This window comes from Delphinapterus leucas, chromosome 2 (genome assembly GCF_059928025.1).
Source record: "Delphinapterus leucas isolate spDelLeu-1000000601 "Yukka" chromosome 2, BTC_Dleu_Yukka2, whole genome shotgun sequence".
Taxonomy (NCBI): domain Eukaryota; kingdom Metazoa; phylum Chordata; class Mammalia; order Artiodactyla; family Monodontidae; genus Delphinapterus; species Delphinapterus leucas.
Window position 1 is genome coordinate 75,738,462 of NC_143130.1, and position 12,234 is coordinate 75,750,695.

Genomic DNA, 12,234 nt, shown 5'->3' on the forward strand with positions numbered 1-12,234 from the left:
TATACGCGGGCCTCTCACTGTTGTGGCCTCTCCTGTTGTGGAGCACAGGCTCCGGACATGCAGGCTCTGTGGCCATGGCTCACGGGCCCAGCTGCTCCACGGCATGTGGGATCTTCCCAGATCGGGGCACGAACCCGTGTCCCCTGCGTCGGCAGGCGGACTCTCAACCACTGCACCACCAGGGAAGCCCTGTTCCCATTTTTGTTTGTCTCATGATACTTTTTATTTTCCCTTTTGATTTCTTCCTTGATCCAGGAGTGTGTTCAGGAGTGTATTGTTTAATTTATGTGTATTTGTGAATTTTGTACTTTTATTATTATTACTGATTTCTAGTTTCATTTCATTGTGATTGGAACGACACTTGATATAGTGTGTATCTTCTTGAATATTTTGAGACTTTTTTGTGGTCTAATGTATGACCTATCCTAGAAAATATTCCATTTATTCCAGAAGAGTATTTATTCTGCTGCTGTTTGGTGGAGTTTCTCTCTATGTCTCTTAGGTCCATTTAGCATGTAGTGTTATTCAAATCCATTGTTTCCTTATTGATTCTGTCTGGATGATATCTCTTTTGTTGAGAATGGAGTCCCCAACTAATGTTTTATTGCTGTCTATTTCTTTTGGTTCTGTTAGTATTTGATTTATATGGTGCTCCAGTGGGTACATAGCATATTTACAGTTGTTACCTCTTCTTGATGGATTGACCCCTTTATCATTATATAATGACCTTCTTTGTCTCTTCTATTTTTAACTTAAAGTCTATTTTATTTTCTGATGTAAATATAGCTACTCTGCCTTTTTTGGTTGATGTTTGCTTGAAATATCTTTTTCCATCCCTTCACTCTCAGTCTGTGTGTGGCCTTAAAGCTAAAGTGAGTCTCTTGTAGGCAGCAGATCATTGTATCTTTTTTTAAAAAAAAAAAAATCCATTCTTTCAGTGTCTGTCTTTTGATTGGAGAATTTAATTCATTTACACTTAAAGTAACTACTGAGATATAAGGGTTTACTATTTACATTTTGTTAATTGTTTTCTGACTCTTTCATAGATTCTTTGTTTCTTACTTCCTCTCTTCTGGTGTGGTTTGATGAGAATCATCTCTTTAGTTATCTGTCCTACCTGTATTCTTGACCTATCAATTTTGGGGGCAGAATTTTTTTTTCTCAGTGTCTTACTAACTCTCCAAAGTCATCAAGCAGATATTCTTTTTATTTTGTTCAGTTTTTGAGCTAGAGGATTGGTTTGAATTAATTTGCTTTAGTGAAAGCTGCTGAATTGAATCTTTAGGCCACAAAATATTTTATCAGATTTCATTTTTATTACCTTTAAAACTAAGAGAAATTAATTTTGAATCTTTTGTAAATGTTCTATTTAAGCAAGCAATTTTGTATTGAGTTGTCTAATGTTCTTTTTTTACAATGAACATACTTTTTTTAGATCATTTTATAATTTAACAGATTTAAATATGAAGAAATGAAAGAATTACTTAAAATTTAACCATTTTCATTCATTCTTTCATTTAGTATGTTGCTTATATTGTGGCACTGAAGTTAGTAAGCACCTCTGTTACAATAAGAGAAAACAGAAATATTCCAGAAATACTGAAAATTCAGATAATTGGCCTTGGCACCCAAGTATCTCAGCGACCAGGAGCACAAGCACTTAAGTAAGTTTCAAAAACTTATTATTTTAATTTTTATTTCTATGTTTGACTTCAGGCCAAAAAAAATATAGTGTTACTTAGCATAAAAAAACCTGATTAATAGTAGTTTGTCTCTAATTTCTTTTCCTTTTGTGTGTGAAGATAGTCATTTTATATTAGAGTTTGTTTTGTTACAGAACTATATGAGGAGCTCATCATTTGTTCTCCCCTTCCTTTTTTCCTTCACAAATATTTCTTGTATACTGTTTAATTCATAGATTTGTTACTATGAAGGCTATGCATAGAAACAGTAATTTTCTGTTTTCAAGGTGTTTATGCTGTAGTTGATAAGAGAGGAAATAAAAAGTTAATTTAAGATCTGTATAATATTTGAGAGCTCATAAGTAAGAAGGTACTGTAATGTGAAATACCTTAGGGTTAATGCTACACAAGCTCAGTTGTAGAAGGGACTAACTTGGACTTGGAGATCTGGGGCTTAGGCTAACTGAATGGAAGGGACCAACAGATGCAGGGATGAGGGAGCAGAGCGTGCAGGGTGGCATGAAATAGGGAGATGAATTCCATGAGCATGTAGTCCATATAGCATGTATTCATGTGGCAGTTCTGCAGTGTTCTGAAGTTGGCCAGAGTGGATTTTTCATGAGGATAAGGAGAATAAAAAAATAAACCAAATCAGAGAAAAAAGCCCCAGATTGTGTGGGTAATTAAATTCTAGGCTACAGAGTTTGGACTTCAACTCTGGGTGATGGGCATGGTCCTGGCTCTCAAAGGAGTTTTTTAAAAGGGAAATTTGTATTTTAACCTATTATATTGAAGGATCTTATTTGTAATACTTCTTTTTTCTGCACTGGATTGTAGGGTGGAAGCAAAATTAGAACACTGGTATATAACAGGTCTGAGACAGCAAGATATTGTACCATCACTTGTGGCTTCAATTGGCGATACTGCATCATCCTTGCTTAAAATTGAATTTGAAACCAATCCAGAGAATAGTACTGCTGACCAGACTCTGGTTGTTCAGTCTCAGCCTGTGGAGGTCATCTACGATGCTGTGAGTACAAGGAGAAAGTGAATCCTTATTAAACAAGTCTTATGCTTCTGACATATGGTTTTCTTCTTTTTTCCTTTTCATATTTAACCTTAATTTACTTAGCAGTTCAGTTTACTGACACTTTTTTCTTGATTAAAGAGCAGTACATGTTTAGCAGTTAATTTTGATTTTTCATATGCTACAGATTTTTTTCTACTGTATGCTTATGTTAATTTTTTTAAAAAAGTAATATACCCTTAAAGAAGTCTGTGTTTATTATACTGGCTAACTACTCACAAATAACTACACACCAGTTTCCTACCCCAGTTTCTTTTTGCTTATTTTCCCTTTCTCTTCAATGTTTGGAACCAATTTAAAAAGCTTCAGCAGCAAATGAAAGAATTTTAGATACTGTTCATGTGAGAAAAAATCATTGCCATTTCTTTGCTGTTGAAAATGCTGGCTCCAGTTCTGTATCTGTAGCTCCATCTTTATTCAGACTCTCTTAACTCATCTTGAGTATCACTCGTTCCATCACTTGTAGGTTGGCCCCGCTCTGTCATTGAGATCCCTGACTTATTTTTACTGTACAGTTTAGAAGTAAATTCACAGTGTGGGTGGGAGGCAGAACTTACTGTATTCTGTGATTTTTTTTAAAAATTAAAAAAAATTTAAATTGTGGTAAAATACATAGAACATAATTTCCCATCTTAGCCATTTTTTAAGTGTATAGTTCAGTAGGGTTAAGTACATTCACACCATTTTACATCCAATGCCCAGAACTCATTCTTTCTTGCAAAATGTCTGAATTTAAGTTCAAGTTTTGGGTGTAGGTAAGGACTGAACAGCCTTCTTATTTCCTCTCTAAACTTCAAAGTGCAGGAGAATCCAGTTGCAGTATAGAGAGGTGGAGTTTCACCTTCTAATCTGGAGGCTAAGTCTAGGAGTAATGCCCCATTGCTACATCAATGTGATACCGTAGAACATACTTAAGGTCACCTTAACGATATGCACACATTTGTTGCCTTTCCAATAAGGTGAAGTGGGCTATACCTTTTTTCAGGCTCCCTTTCACTCCAGAGGGAGATGTAGTAGGGTAGATTGTATTTGGAGGTACCACCTCAGTTCAGAGCCAGAGTTGATTAGAATTAAACTGAAACTTTAAATTTTGTAATATAGAAAGTACTCTGTATAACTTGTTTATATTTTAAATGATTTTACAGAAAACCATCAATGCAGTGGTTGAATTCTTTCAGTCAAATAGGGGATTAGATCTTGAGCAAATAACATCAGCTACATTGATGAAGCTGGAAGAAATTAAAGAGAGAACAGCTACAGGTAAAGAATTTGACTGCATAAATGTCATCTAAACTCTCAAAATTTTTTGCTGTTCTAATGTAAATACTATGTTTAAAATAGTGTAGGTAGTTTTTTGTCAAATATACCTGCCAGACTGGGTGAGAAAGAGAGTAATATGGGGCACAGGTGATTCTGTCTGCTGTTACCTTCAGGAACCTGTGCTGCAGAGTGAACTTGAGCTGGAAAACATCCCTGTCTCAGTTCTTAAGCAACTGTTCACCGTAATGTGTGTGAATCAAGTTTTAAAGATACATACTTTTGTGCATTATGGCCTCTAATCTTAAGCCACCTACTGTATATGGTTACTTAACTAAAGAAATAATGAATTTTTCTATCTCTGGCTAAACTACTAGCTGTGTTGGGTTTATTATATTATGCAATATGATTGTTTCTCATTGACCATATGCAATTTCACCTTACACGCTGAATGGAGAATCTAATCTGTGAAAAGAACTTCTCCAACATGCTTTTCAAGTGATCTTCTTATTCTCGTTGTTAATAATGTAATTACATATTTCAATTTGACTGCATAATCTTTCATCATTTCTTTTTCTTCTTTTAGGACTTACACATATTATTGAAACCCGAAAAGTTCTTGATTTAAGGATAAATCTGAAGCCCTCGTATCTAATAGTTCCACAGACAGGTTTCCACCATGAAAAGTCAGATCTTCTCATCTTAGATTTTGGTACATTTCAGGTAGGTGTATATGCATTTCTGTCTGCCCATTTTTGCTCAGTTTAGCAGCTAGCTGTCTGACAGTATGCTGTTTTTCCCTCAGAGTTCACTTAAACTAAACCTAGACTTATTTCTTGTCAGCATTTTGTCAAGCCTAGCTTAGATTGTGCAGTTTGTATGTATCTTACCGCTATTAAAAAAACAACAGCTAACATTTTCTGAAATGGTGGATGATTTGACATTGAGGACTGGCTTACTGCTGTCTTTTCCTAATTAGAGAGAAGCACTCCTAGTTTTCAAGCACTCCTAGGTTTCTAGAATCTAATTACATAGTTTTCTTTGTTAATTTGTATGTCTTGAGAATAGAAAATTATACAGATATGAATATATGTTTGTTAAATCACTGACATCAACTAAGTAGAGTACGAGAACTCTAAGGGTTTGGGTGTTGAACCTCCTAGAAATCCAATCTTTTGAGAAAAAGTGAAGATTTCAAAAAATGTCCTGAATTGATCCTTGTTTCCTTTAGGAAGAGGGAAAAGCAAATCGAGATTGGAGCTGAATTCTAATGGCCTAATTATTCTAGTTATATAGTGGGGAGAGGAAGGAATAAAACCTTCTGTTTCACGGTGAAGAGTTTAGGATAGCTGGTAGGGAAGCCTGAGCCACAAGTGGTGACAACTGCTGAGAGCCAGGAAGAGTCGCATGTCTAGACGGGTTATTTGAGATAGACAGCTGTGTAACTCATCTTGTCATTAATTTAAATGTGCTGAGGGGCTTCCCTGGTGGCGCAGTGATTGAGAGTCCGCCTGCCGATGCAGGGGGCGCGGGTTCGTGCCCCAGTCCGGGAGGATCCCGAGTGCTGCAGAGCGGCTGGGCCTGTGAGCCATGGGTGCTGGGCCTGCGCGTCCGGAGCCTGTGCTCCGCAGCAGGAGAGGCCACAACAGTGAGAGGCCCGTGTACCGCAAAAAATAAAATAAAATAAATGTGCTGCGCACCTGTTACCCAAACGTAATAGAGATGTATGCTGAAATGGTATATTCCTAATAAAATATTTGCTAATAATTATTAGAAAATTAAGCAAAATATGAATTCATTAAGGGCAATGTTTTAATTGTATTTAGGCTTTAAGAAAACACAACTAAAGTATGTTGATATAAAGATTTTTCTGTTAAAAAAATTGAAGGTTTTTCTCCATTTCAGCTTAACAGTAAAGATCAAGGTTTGCAGAAGACTAGTAATTCATCTCTGGAAGAAATAATGGATAAGGCATATGACAAGTTTGATGTGGAAATAAAAAGTGTGCAACTACTCTTTGCAAGAGCAGGTAAACTGTTGCTCAGTTTTCAGGATCTTGAAATTATGTTGAGTAGCATTGGTAAATAGATATGCATGTTTACGTGTATATCAACCCTGATAACATTTGAACACATATACTGTTGGTCACTTAAGGGAACCAAATAGGAGCCCATCAGTGAAAATCTTTGTCACAATTACAGAGATGTGGCTGTTCATCTTAGGGTACTTAGTACCATTTGAATCTAAGTCCAGTCATTGCCTGTTTTTTTTAAAGTGACATAAAACTGCCCAGAATATGGAATAGAAGTTGCAGTTGGCTTATGTTCCTCTGTCCCAGTGTGTTTGGGATGTCTCAATGTTGTTTTCCCTTGCTGCCTTTATTTTTAAATATTTTACTATTAGCCTAGTCTTTATTTGAGTAGTAGTATGTTTTTTACTTTTGTAGATACCTGAGAAGTATGGATATAGTCTTGAAACCCTAAAAGTAGTGAATTTAATTATTTTCCAAAAGGTTTGGTGGTTTCTACTGCTTAAATGAAGATTGTTGGTTCTCTGTATTTCTTTAGTTTCTAGAAGCAATAATAGATATTTGCAAAATATCCTTGAGTATATCACTCTGTGGTAGGTCACTGAAGGAAAGGACATAGTTTCTGTGTGCAGAGTGTATACTATAGTGGGAGTGATGAGATTTATTAAAATGTAAATATATAATGCTCTACGTAGTTTTATAGATTGAGCCTATTAATTCCTTGAAGAGAAGTACCTATACAGACCATTAAAGCTGCCTTTTCTTTTGTATGTACTTAATAATAATTGTTTGAATTATAAGCAATAAAAGATGTTCATTCATTGCCATCAGTTAAGATCTGTGTAGAGTTCTTTCAGTCATTGGAAGTCTGTCTTTGGAACCTTATTATTTGGAAGATTTTGTCATAAAATCTTGCTTGATAAAACTCATTTTTGCTTTAGAATTATTGCACTTAGGACCCCCAGAAACCTCTTTTTTTCTTGTCTTTCCCTGTTTTTTCCTTTTTTCACTGCAACCCCCCAACCTTGATCTCTAATTCTGGAATCAAGGCAGTAAATTCTTAGGTTGTTTTCCCTGTTTGCTTTAAAATGTAAGATGTTATTAGAAAACATTCTTCAAATAAATGTTTAAAATTATTTTTATATCATAGTCTTTGACTTTTGTCGATCTGTGTTAAAAAATATAGGTCATTTAGCTTGTATGTTGAAAGAAGTAAAAGTCATCATTGAATATATTTGTTAATTATTTTCTAATAGGTTACTTTTCCATAGAACATCTGATAATCTAAAACTAATTAATAAAAACTAGTCATTTAATTAAAAAAATTTTTTTAAGATGAAAACTGGAAAAAGTGTCGATTTCAGCATCCATCAACTATGCATATATTGCAACCCATGGATATTCATGTTGAGTTGGCCAAGGCAATGGTGGAAAAAGACATTAGAATGGCTAGGTAATGTATGAGTTTCCTTTATATTATAAAATCAACAAGGTGAAATATATCTGCATCAGTTACTGAATTTTAAGAAAGCAAAGCTAGATTTCTGAAGGACAGAAAAAAATAATGATTATCTTACAGCAGAAATACATTTTAAAGGAAATGTTTATTTGAATTATATATCACCTCTCTTATTTCAGAAGTACTTGGGCTTTTACATTTTGTGAAAGTTGGTTATTCCTGTTTTTGAATGGATCGAATTCAAGGTTCAATACTGAAATATAAAATCTTCAAAAATTATAGGCTCTTTTGATTATGGAACCATATAAAATCTTGAGAATAATCTAAGGGAATGGAAAGTAGAAACTGAATTTTGAATTTAAGTAGATAATTATGAAATTATCTGCTGCCTTCTTAATAACAGTTTTGTTGAAGTATTATTGACGTTTAATATGCTATGTTTGTTTAAAGTGTACATTTTGATAAGTTTTGACGTAAATATTTATCTATGAAACCATCACCATAGTCAAGATAATGAACACATCCATCATCCTCAAAAGTCCTTGTGTCCCGTTGTATTCTCTCCCTCACATCCCTACCTGCTAACTCCTCTCCCCTTAATCCCCAGGCAACACTGATCTTTCTGACACTAAAGGTTTGTTAGAGTTTTCTAGAACTTTATATAAATAAAATCATAGAGTTGTAATTCTTTTTTTTTTTGACTTCTTTCATTCAGTATAATTGATTAGAGATTTATTCGTATGTGTGTCTTTAGTTCATTGATACTCTCTATCAGTTGGAGGTTAAACCAACTGTGCATTACTAGATAAAGCTCTTTTAGTAGTAATGTATTATTTTTTTTAAATGTTGGACTTGGCTTGCTAAAATTTTGTTACGAAGTTTTAAAACCTTACATCTCTGTTTATGAGGGATATTGATCTGTGCTTTTATTTTCTTGTTTTGGCATCAATGTATCAGGCTCCATAGAGGGAAGTTGTGTAGAATTGGTATTTTTTCCTTCTTATATGTTTGGTAGAATTCGCCCGTGAAGCCACCTGGGCCTGGAGTTTTCTTTTTTGGGGGAGGGTTTTTAACTACAAATTAAGTTTCTTTAACTTAAATTCAATTTCTTTAATAGATATACGGCTGTTCAGATTATCTGTTTTTTTGAGTGATCTTTGATAGCTTGCATTGCAATGAAAAAGTTTGTCTTTCATGTCTTAGTTGTTGAGTTTATTGTTTTAAAATTGTTTATAATATTTCCATCTTACCTTTTTAATACCTGGAGAATTTGTAGTGTTGCTGTTTCTCTCACTCTTGATATTAGTAACTTGTACCTTTTCTCTTTTTTTTCTGATTAGTCTGGTTAGAGGTTTATCAATTTTGTTGATCTTCTGAAAGAATCAGCTTTTGGTTTCAAATACTTTCTCTATTGTATTTGTTTTTTATTTCGTTGATTTCCACTCTCACATACAGTATTGCTTTTTTGTTTTGCTTACTTTGGGTTTCATTTGTTTTACTCTCCTAGTTTCTTAAGATGGAAGCTGAGACCATTCAATTGAGACCTTTCTTCTTTTCTAATACAGGCATTTAGTGCTTTAAATTTCCCTTGAAATGCTGCTTAACTGTGCCGTACACATTTTGAAACTCTTCAGTCAGTAGACTGGGTATTTGTACAACTTTAGTCATTTGTTTCCCATCTTTCAACTTTCCTTTGTTGACTGATGTCCAGTGTCTTTGAAACAGTTGTTTCACATATTTTGTCCATTATTTTAGTTATTTTAGTTGGGAGGGTTTATCTAGTCCCTCTATTTGGGATGATATTAGTTTTATGCAATGTTTCAGAAATAATAAAGAAGCATCTCACATTTTTACAGTGCTTTTAATTTACAGAGTACTTTCACAGAAAGTTCAATCCTTTGAGGTAGGAACAGCTAACTGGCCTCTTTTGAACATTAGTGGTTGCATTATACAGAAAAATCATTCTTCGTTTAGTAGTTAGGCATCTGTCCGCTTGAGCTGTTCACAGCTTAGTTAGGAAGTCAAAGATAAACAACCTGAAAAGAGCTTTATGAGCAGCTGATAGCTGCCACAAAGTTGTTAGGACAAGCAAACCCAGGCAGTTAGGCGTAATAGGGAAGCAGAAGAGAAGCACGTGCTCAAAAGTAAGCACCTGATGAAAGCACAACAGTGATTCAGCAGTAAGTAAAACAGATAGCCTTCTCATGGAGCTTATATTTTAACCAGAGGAGACATAAACAAGTATACATATGCTATGTCAGGTGCTGATAAATGCTATGAAAGGAAATAATGGGAGGTGAGGGGATAGAGAATGATGGGGTACTCTTTGATGTTCAGAATGAGAAATTTTTGATACCAGGAAATGTTATGTATAGTGTTTTAGGTTTTAAAACATAGATAATTTGTATTTGAAAATGTCTTCCTAAAAATTAGTTAACTTAAGGTTTGGATGCTTAAGAAGGATACAAAACTTGGCTTACATAGAGCTTCCCATTCCCTGACAATGTTGAGGCATTAATGTAATTAGATTAAAACATATCCAAAGTAACTTTGACCCCAGAATGTAGTCTCTTCTCCATTCCCTTCCCCACCTCCATAGTATAGAGAAGCTGGACCTTGAAACCTTATAGTTGAATTAATTATGTTTTTAGATTTAAAGTATCTGGAGGGCTTCCTCTGATGCATGTGAGAATTTCTGATCAGAAGATGAAAGACATGCTACGTTTGATTAACAGTATACCCTTGCCACAGAAATTATCTGCACAGTCTCCAGAGAGACAGGTAAATGGAGATAGTAAAAATGCTAAATATCTTTATGTTTGTATATATGGTGATTTTTTTTCATCTTTTTGTGAGCTGTTTTGTTTTTCAGCATTGTTTAGGGCCAGTTTCCTTTATTTGATACATTTTTGAGGTTTAATGTGGTTGATTCTGTACAGAACTGCATATGGCATTGAATAAATAAAGACTCTAGCCTATTTTCATTTTGGAGTGGTGGTAGAAAGTCTGTTATAGGAAATAATGGAAAGAAAGATACATAAATGAAAGGAAAAATGTTTTTCAAATTTAGGAAATGTGTTTTAAATAAAGCTAAATATAGAAATCTTTAAAATGTTGCAAAATAAAATGATCATTATAAAATCTTCTTATATGTTAGACTTAAAAGTTCTAGATCACTTTACTTGGAATTGATCTTTACAACATAAATGTTGGACTTCCATTTACTTTGAAATGAAATTTGAGAGCCAACTAATGTCGATACCATTTTCGAGGGACCTGTCAAAAAGATGTATAATTAATATTGTAATAGACAGCAGTAGACTTACCTACTAGAGTTATACATGGTTCTGCCCTTGTAAATGCAGGTGGTGGTCTTAATAATAAGTAAACTCCAGCCAGCCATTAGTTGATTGCATAATGTTCTTTGTTGGAAGATTTGTGTGCTGTGTATCTGTCTTTCCATTTCTCTCTATCCTCTATTACTTTTTCAGTATTTCTCTCATTTATGTACATTTAATCCTGCTAAAGTAGTATGTTTAGAAAACTTTTTGTATTATTTTCTAGGTATCCTCAATTTCTATTACACCAGCTAGTACAAAAGGCCTACTTGGTACGCCACTGTTGCTAGATGGAGTGGAATCAGGTGAGGAAGGTAAAATGTTCTTTATTAAACCAAACCTAGAGATAAACTTTTCAGAAAATAAAGTGAAAGTGTTATAGTAGTTTACTGGCTTTATTTCCAGTTGTGCTACTAAGCAACAGTGAGACTTTGAGTCATTTATTTTTATTTAAGGCCAAGTTTCTTTGTTCGAATAAAAGTATTTTTGTGATTGACAGTGTTTAAGATTCTAAATAAGCTGCTTTTTTTTGCCCTCATCTCTACTTGATTCTTTTCTCTATCTCTGGTCTAACTGATCTTTTTTCATTTTGAACTAGAATGTAAACTTTATGAGGACAAGGATAATGTCTGTCCTGGTCACCCTGGTGTCCTTAGTGGCTAGTACAGATGGATATGTGATAGATGATACCCAGTAAATATTTTATTGAAAATTGAATGAATAAACTAAAGTGAAAAACAATCAGAAGTGTTGAAGAAGAAAATAGAAGGGCTGTTTGATTTTATATATGATTATCCCATGCCAGGTTGAGTCACTCTGTGGGACTTAGAAAGAAGCTATATTCTGATTCTGAATATGAAGGTTATGTCTAATAAATGAATTTTACTTTTGAGAGATTTCAGTTTGAGTGTTTTATGCAGTTTTCGATGGACATTCTCTCAAGTCAACTGTCTTCTTCCTTTAGAGTCCGATGATGAGTATTTTGATGCTGAGGATGGAGACACACAGACTGGTAAAAGTATGAAAGGGTCAGACATAAAAAAGGTTGCTGAGGCCCCAAATGAGGAGCTCATTAATCTTCTACTGAAGTTTGAAGTTAAAGAAGTATGTATATTTGTTTTGTCCATAAACAAATATATTCTTGTTACTGCTGTCCTTATAAACTGTCTCATGCTAGACCCAAACATTAAGTATATTTAAAATGTGGTACTCTATCTTCCCTACTGCCACCCCCCCACACACACACATACTTCTTAGAAAAGGAAATGTTATTTTGTAAAAACTGATACAAATATGATCTGTGGTATATCTGATCTATTCTGGAAAAGCTCAGGACTCTGAGTTAGGATTTTCTTTTCTGTAGAAAATTTCTGTGACATGTT

At 34.3% G+C, this 12,234-nt stretch overlaps 1 protein-coding gene across 4 annotated transcripts in view; it reads left to right on the plus strand.

Annotated features, from left to right (window-relative positions):
• Positions 1–12,234, plus strand: part of VPS13C (vacuolar protein sorting 13 homolog C) — a 175,134-nt gene that overhangs the window by 64,039 nt on the left and 98,861 nt on the right. For 3 of the 4 annotated variants that reach the window (XM_089907142.1, XM_022579675.2, XM_089907143.1), the window contains 9 exons: positions 1,522–1,664; positions 2,520–2,712; positions 3,915–4,029; positions 4,613–4,749; positions 5,932–6,055; positions 7,391–7,508; positions 10,166–10,295; positions 11,079–11,166; positions 11,817–11,956. In XM_089907142.1, coding sequence (XP_089763268.1) covers positions 1,522–1,664; positions 2,520–2,712; positions 3,915–4,029; positions 4,613–4,749; positions 5,932–6,055; positions 7,391–7,508; positions 10,166–10,295; positions 11,079–11,166; positions 11,817–11,956 — 1,188 coding nt within the window. The remainder of the gene's footprint in view (positions 1–1,521; positions 1,665–2,519; positions 2,713–3,914; positions 4,030–4,612; positions 4,750–5,931; positions 6,056–7,390; positions 7,509–10,165; positions 10,296–11,078; positions 11,167–11,816; positions 11,957–12,234) is intronic. The other variant, XM_022579677.2, reaches the window with a different exon arrangement.